The sequence below is a fragment of the Rattus norvegicus genome, chromosome 10 (assembly GCF_036323735.1).
Source record: "Rattus norvegicus strain BN/NHsdMcwi chromosome 10, GRCr8, whole genome shotgun sequence".
Taxonomy (NCBI): Eukaryota; Metazoa; Chordata; class Mammalia; order Rodentia; family Muridae; genus Rattus; species Rattus norvegicus.
Window position 1 is genome coordinate 104,740,018 of NC_086028.1, and position 7,280 is coordinate 104,747,297.

Consider the following 7,280-nt stretch of genomic DNA (forward strand, 5'->3'; position numbering starts at 1 on the left):
TGACCTGGACTTGAGAAGCTGGTCCCCCAGGCCCTCTCCCGGCTCTGCCTAGGGACCCACTCCCCACCAAGGCCTTCTAGCATCCGTGGATGGAGAGGCAGCTGTGGTGGTTTGAATGAAAATGGCCCCTACAGACTCAGAGTGAGTGGTATTATCGGAGGTATGACCTTGTTGAAGGAAGTGTGTCACAGGAGGCGGGCTTTAAGGTTTCAGGTGCTCAATCCAGGTCCAGTAGCTCACCCTCTCTTCCTGCAACCTGCCAATCAGGGTGTAGAACTCTCAGCTACCTCTCCAGCACTGCGTCAGCAGCGGCCTGCCTGTGTGCCGCCTTGCTTCCCGCCATGACAATAATGGACTAAACCTCTGAACTGTAAGCCAGCCCCAGTTAAATGCTTTCCTTTGTAAGAGTTGCCATGGTCATGGTGTCTCTTCACTGCAATGAAACCCTGAGGCAGGGTCCCATTCACCCTGCCCCTGGCTGGGTTCTCTGAGAACAGAGGAGCTGGGAGTCTCGGTGCAGACTGGGGTTGTGGGAGGGTAGTTCCAGATGACAGTCTACCTTCTAGGCTCTGAGCCTGAGGGTCCCCTTCTCCCTGGGTAGGACACTGAAGGATAGAAACCAGGAGCCTCCGTTAGAGATAAAAGCCACCCCTGCATACACAGCCCTCACGTGCAAAGTCTAGGCTGGTAACCGCCCATCTCTGAAGACGCACAGGATAAGAGGCCTGTCTGACCCTGGGACTTTGCTCCACTCCTGGTCCGAGCTGTCTGTGCCACCTGTCTGTCTGAGAGCCAGCCATGGGGCACTCAGCTGTCCTCCTCTCTGTGGCTCTAGTCATCCTCCCAGCTTGTGTGACTGGGGGTCCTGTCCAAAGGCAGCAGCGGCATAAGCTTCTCCTTGTATCCTTCGATGGCTTCCGCTGGAACTATGACCAAGACGTGGAAACCCCTAACCTGGACTCCATGGCTCAGGAAGGAGTGAAAGCTCGATACATGACTCCTGCCTTCGTCACCATGACCAGCCCCTGCCACTTTACACTGGTCACCGGTGAGTGTCAGTCTCAGGATGGGGCTTGGGGATGGAAGGGGCCTAAAACATCAGGTGGCAGAAGTGGGGACACCCTGGTCAAGGGTGAGAGGGCTCTGAGGAGACCCTCCGAGTAAGATCGAGAGCCCAGACGAGGGGATTTTAGGTGTCCTCTGTTGGTGACACCTGGTCGAGGGCTTGTTCCACAATGTCCCAAGGGAATGGTGTGCCGTAGGGCTTCCCGGTGATTGTGAGCTCATGAGCCCCTTCCCTAGGCTTGCCCCACACATGCCCTGCCCCTCCTTCTGCTTCCCCACTCAGGCAAATACATCGAGAACCATGGGGTGGTCCACAACATGTTCTATAACACCACCAACAAGGTGAGGCTGCCCTACCATGCCACGCTCGGGATCCAGAGGTGGTGGGATAATGGCAGCATACCCATCTGGATCACAGCCCAGAGGCAGGTAAGACGGCCTGCCCGAAGAGAGACTGAGGCCGTGACCAAGTGAGGTCGTGCGCAGGCATCCTGGCCTCCCGGCATAGAAGGCCGCTGGGGAGGAAGACCCTGCAGGCAGCCATTGGGGCTCGGCTGTGCTCTGAGGCCAGCATGTCCTGGACTTTCTCTGTCCTGTCAAAGAAAGGGAGGCTGGGGCTTATGATCGAGAGCTGGGTTGGCAGATGGCTTACCTGGCATGTATGAAACTCTGGGTTCTCGCCTCAGTCCTGGAGAAACTGGGGTGTGGTGGCTCGCACCTACAGCCCAGCACTTGGGGAGTAGAAGCAGGAGGGTCAGGAGTTCAAGGTCATCCTTTGGTACACAGTGAACCTGACACTAGACTGGGATATGCAAGACCCTATCAAGAAAGAAGAGGAGGAACAGAAGGAGTGAAGGAAAGAGACAAAGAGGAGGGAAGGGAGGAGGGAGAAGGAAAGAGGGAAATGGGGGGGAGCAGGCCATGCCCTCGGGCCCTTTGGCACTAGAAAGGGGGATCTTGTTCACACAGGGCAGATAATGGACTGGGTAAGGAAATGCTGGGGAAAGACTGCCTTAATCTATTTCCCCCCACTGGGCAGCTGGACAATAAGGAGCCAAAGATTAAACAGAAGGTGGGGTACAGTGTTGAGACCACAAGTCACCCCGATTTGCATTGCCCTGGGGCAATGTGAGGTTTCCAAAAAAGAGGAGGGTTTCCAGGTGGGCAAGAACCACCTCAACCCACGCCCACGTTTCCACCTCCACCGGAGGGGCTGCCACCTGTCACGTGGCACTCGGTCCCTTGGCTCCAGTTCCAGCGTGAGAACTCAGCCTCCCCTGGTGCTCCATCCAGCAAAGAAAATGGGGGAAGCAGACAGAAGCCAGATAGGAACCATGGGCTCGTGTAAACGAGGGGTTGGAAAGATCGCTAGAACAGGCAGCAAGGATTTAGGGGAAGATGGCAGAGGTTCATGGGACAAAGTGGACAGGGGAAAAGATAGTGGAGGGAGACCCGAGGATGGCTGGACCCCGATGCAAGGGTGCTGAAGGGCACAATGTGAGGGGACATTTCCCATCTAACCTCCATTAGTGCTTGAAAACACTGGGTGCTTGTCCTCCGGAAGAATGGTGACTGTCCCCATCTGTGAGATAGGATCCACCTCCAAGTACAAAAGGCTTCAAGGCAGTGGGCAAGGAGAATGAGGTGGCTCAGACAGAGAAGCAGGCAAGCTCGGGTGAGGGGGCAAGACAGGATAAGGAATCCTGGACCTTACACCCCCTCACTCTGCAGGGCTTAAAAACTGGCTCCTTCTTCTACCCTGGTGGGAACGTAACCTACCAAGGAGAGGCCGTGACGATGAGCCGGAAGGAAGGCGTCTTACACAATTACAAAAACGAGACAGAGTGGAGGGCAAATGTGGACACGGTGATGAAGTGGTTCACGGAGGAGGATGTGTCCCTGGTCACTCTCTACTTTGGGGAGCCAGACTCCACTGGCCACAAGTATGGCCCTGAGTCCCAGGAGAGGAAGGACATGGTGAAACAGGTAGACAGGACGGTGGGCTACCTCCGGGACAGCATCAAGCGCCACCACCTCACAGACAGCCTCAACCTGATAATCACCTCGGACCACGGCATGACGACCGTCAACAAGAAGGCCAGCGACCTGGTCGAGTTCCACAAGTTCCCCAACTTCACCTTCAGGGACATTGAGTTCGAACTCTTGGACTACGGGCCCAACGGGATGCTGATCCCCAAGGAAGGGATGCTGGAGAAGGTATACAGTGTCCTCAAGGATGCCCACCCCAGGCTGCATGTGTACAAGAAGGAGGACTTCCCGAAGACCTTTCACTACGCCAACAACCCCAGGATCACATCCCTGCTCATGTACAGTGACCTCGGCTATGTCATTCATGGGGTCAGTGGACTGCTGCAGCCTGTGGGTGGACCCCTGTCTATCTAGCCCCTGGTGTGATATGTCAGCCACCCGGGAGACACACTCAGCACTGTACAACAGAGTGTGTGTATCAGTGTGTAAATGTGTGTAAGGTACGTGGTATGTAAGTGTGAGTTGGGGGTAAGTATGGGGGTGTGTGCAAGTGTGTATGTGGTATGTGAGTGGCGGTATGTGTGGGTGTGGTGTGGTGTGTGAGTGAGTGTATAAGTGTGTGTGAGTGTGTTGTGGTGTGTGGGGTATGGGTGTATGTGTGTGTATGGTGTGGCCTGTGAGTGTATAAGTATGTGTGAAAGTGTGTGGGGGTGGTATGTGTGAGTGTATAAGTATGTGTGAAAGTGTGTGGGGGTGGTATGTGTGAGTGTATAAAAGTGTGTGTGGGAGTGTGTGTGTGGTGTTTGTGTGTGGAGTGGTGGGGTGTGTGAGTGTGTGTATGGTATGGTGTGTGTAAGTATATAAGTATGCGTATGCAAGTGTGTGTGTGGTGTGTGAGTGTTTGTGGGGTGTGTGTGTAGTGTGGTGTGAGTATATAAATAATGTGTGAGTGTGAATGTGTGTGGTATGTGAGCATGTGGTGTGAGTGTGTATGGTGTGAGTGTATAAGTATGTGTGTGAATGTGTATGGTGTGTGAGTGGGGGCTGTGGTGTGGTGTGCGTATATAAGTGTGTGAGTGTGTGTGTGAGTGTATATGTGTGTGTGAGTGAGAGTGTGTGTGTGCTTAGTAAAGTGTGGGAAGCCCAGGCTCAAGAATGGCACAGATCAAGGGGGTGGGGAAAGGACAGGAAATAGAGGCCCCACCAGACCACGAATCCTAGGAGAAATAACACTTATGAAGAGGCCCCCTGACCCGCGGTCTCAGGCTGACACCTCCACCTTTGTCATAGGCTCTCCACGTGGTTCACTGTCAGTCACTGAGGCTCCACCTTTGGGGTCTCAGAATTAATCAGAGTCTAGAACCCCTCTCACCACACATTGCAAACTTTTCCTAAGGTCATCTACCAATGTGGGTGCCAACCCGCGGGGAGGCTGGGAAGGACTGAGAAGGAGGAACTGGGGGCCCATTAATGACCCAGAAGCTTTATCCGTCCCTCCCTTCCTCCCTCCCTCCCTCTCTCCTTCCCTCCCTCCAGAGAGTGAACGTCCAGTTCAACAATGGTGAGCATGGTTTCGACAACCAAGACATGGACATGAAGACCATCTTCCGGGCTGTGGGTCCCAGCTTCAAGGCAGGCTTGGAAGTGGAGCCCTTCGAGAGCGTCCATGTGTACGAGCTCATGTGTCAGCTGCTGGGCATTGTGCCCGAGCCCAACGATGGGCATCCAGGCGTCCTGCAACCCATGCTCCGGTCAGGTGAGGCAGGGACACCCCTCCCCTCGAGCTCATGCTGGCACGTACACACCTGTGAGCTTGCAAGCCTTCGACCAGGTCACTGTACACACCCCCAGGGGGTTGTTGAGAGAGAAGCCTGGGGGCTCATGGGGACAGCGAGGACCCCCAATCCTCCTTTAGCCTGAGGAGTTGAGACCCAGTCCTCTCCTCTCCTCTCCTCTCCTCCCCTCTCCTCTCCTCTCCTCTCCTCTCCTCTCCTCTCACTGGACTTTCTGCATTCCCTAGGATCTCCGCTCAGCAGGCAGCACCACTTGGTGGTGGTGTTGATGGGGATCCTAACGGGTCTGGCCAAGGTCGTATAATGCCCCATCACTTGACGAAGATCGGAGGCCCAGAAGGAGAGGAGGCTCAAAGGATGAAACTGAGACTGTTTCCTGCTTCTCAGCCTGAAGTTCCTGCCCCACAGGGCACCCTCCCAGATCCTCACCCTTTCCCTCTGCCACTTCACCCACTCCCACCTCCAACTCGGGAGCCAGAACATGGCTTCTGGATTCTATCAAGCTGGTATCTCCAGCAAGTGTGGAAGCCAGAGAAGTACTCCTAAGGTCCTTCCAGCGCAGGCTTGGAGGACATCTCTGCAGACAGGCCATCATACCCCTGCAACAATCACACTGCTCCCCCATGCCTCCCTAGCCTTTACCCAGAGCCACCCACTCCTTCCTGCTGCCATCCAATGCCCCAGTGCAGACCTCAAACTTCACAGAGAACTGGTTTGAGGAGAACTGCAAGGCTAGCTGGTTTTGGAATGCACCAGGAGCCAGTCTCACTCTGAGGACATCCCGGCATGACCGGGTGACAAGATCAGCCTGGTTTTGTGTCCTGTGCCATTACAACCCTTGGCCAGGGCAGAAGGTTATTGTACTCTTCTAGAAACATAAAACAGGAGCTCACTCAGTGCTGGGCTGTTGTGCCTGGGGCTCAGAGACATACAATGAACATGACAACCCAGGCTGGGCTGTGGTTCTGGGGTAGAACCCCTGACTGACCTCACACACAGGGTCCTGGGCTCATCCTCAGGACCAGGGAAGGAAGGAAGGAGGGAGGGAGGGAGGAAAGAAAGGAGGGAGGGAGGGAGGAACAAAGAAACAAAGAAAGGAGGGTTGGGAAGGAAGGAACCAAAAAACAAAGAAAGGAGGGAGGGAAGAAAGAGAAAAAAAGAAAGAGGGAGGGAAAGAGAGAGAGAAGAAAGAAAGGAGGGAGGGAAGAACAAAGAAACAAAGAAAGGAGGGTTGGGAAGGAAGGAAGGAACCAAAAAACAAAGAAAGGAGGGAGGGAAGAAAGGAAGGAAGGAAGGAACCAAAAAACAAAGAAAGGAGGGAGGGAAGAAAGAGGAAAAAAAGAAAGAAAGAGGGAGGGAAAGAGAGAGAAGAAAGAAAGGGAGGGAGTGAAAAGAGAAAGAGGGATGGAAGGGAGGAAAGAAAGAAAGAAGGGAGGGAGGGAGGGAAGGAAGGAAGGGAGAAGGAAAAGAAAAGATGGCCCTAGCTCTGGTGTTTGTCACTTTGAAACACAGGAAGGTGAGCTTGCTCACCCAGCCCACCTCCTTGACCATGGAGATGGCTGCTAAGAGAGGATGTCCCCAGGCAGGGGCAGGCGAGGGCTACATCTAGAGTCACTGAACCTGAAAGCAGCCTCCCTGGGGAGGTGTACCTGGGGTGAGAGGCTGAAAGACAGCCGCGCCCAGCACAAGGTGGGAGCATGGAACCCAGGAACTCGGGGTTTGACAAGATCCTGTAAATGAAAGAAGCCAGTGGTTTGCGAGGCTGGGTGCAAAGTGCCTGTGTGCAAGGGAGGGTGCTTTGTGCAGGTTGAGCCTCCAAGGGAGCCACTGTGGGTGGAGTGTGCTCTGACCTGGGACAGAAGTGCAAAACCAATGATGGGGACAGGTCAATCCAGGGACCCAGGGGACACTCAAGCAGGCAAGGGTAGAGGTGCTCTAAGATCATAGCTGAGGACAACACCTTCAGGAGTCTGAGCAGTCAGCACTGGGGCAGATCCCAGGTGCAGAGCATAAGAAATGGTAGATAAAGGCCAGCCCGGGGTGTGGATCCCACAGCGTGCAGAGGCTCAATGCCAAGGTGCTGGGGAGGGCTGGGAGACGCGGGTTGTTTTGGTCTGGATCCATCCCCCGTGCCTGTGGGCATCCACTTGAAGCCATGGCAACACTTTGTGCCCTGTAGCCTTACCCTCGGTGTGTGGCTTGGGCTGGTGTCCACACATATGGTGCATCAGACCAGAGGGCAAAGATAAGGAGGGATGAGGACCAGCCTGTCATCGAGAAGACATGGTACAGGAGCGGTCAGGAATGCTAGATCTAAAAGGGACCCCAAGGATCTTTTCAGCCAATGCCTCTTAGAGGTAAGGAAGCTGAAGTCAGCGTGCCCTCAGCTGACTAGTCCCAGGACACTAGCGACAGACCTAAATCTACACGCTG

At 54.6% G+C, this 7,280-nt stretch overlaps 1 protein-coding gene across 1 annotated transcript; it reads left to right on the forward strand.

Moving 5' to 3' along the window:
* Nucleotides 1-745: 745 nt before the first annotated feature.
* Enpp7 (ectonucleotide pyrophosphatase/phosphodiesterase 7) lies at nucleotides 746-5,743 on the forward strand. Its single transcript, NM_001012466.2, is given in 5 exon segments — nucleotides 746-1,048; nucleotides 1,349-1,494; nucleotides 2,797-3,423; nucleotides 4,591-4,810; nucleotides 5,075-5,743. Coding segments are annotated over 5 exon segments (1,320 nt in total). The 5' UTR covers nucleotides 746-798; the 3' UTR covers nucleotides 5,152-5,743.
* Nucleotides 5,744-7,280: the final 1,537 nt, after the last annotated feature.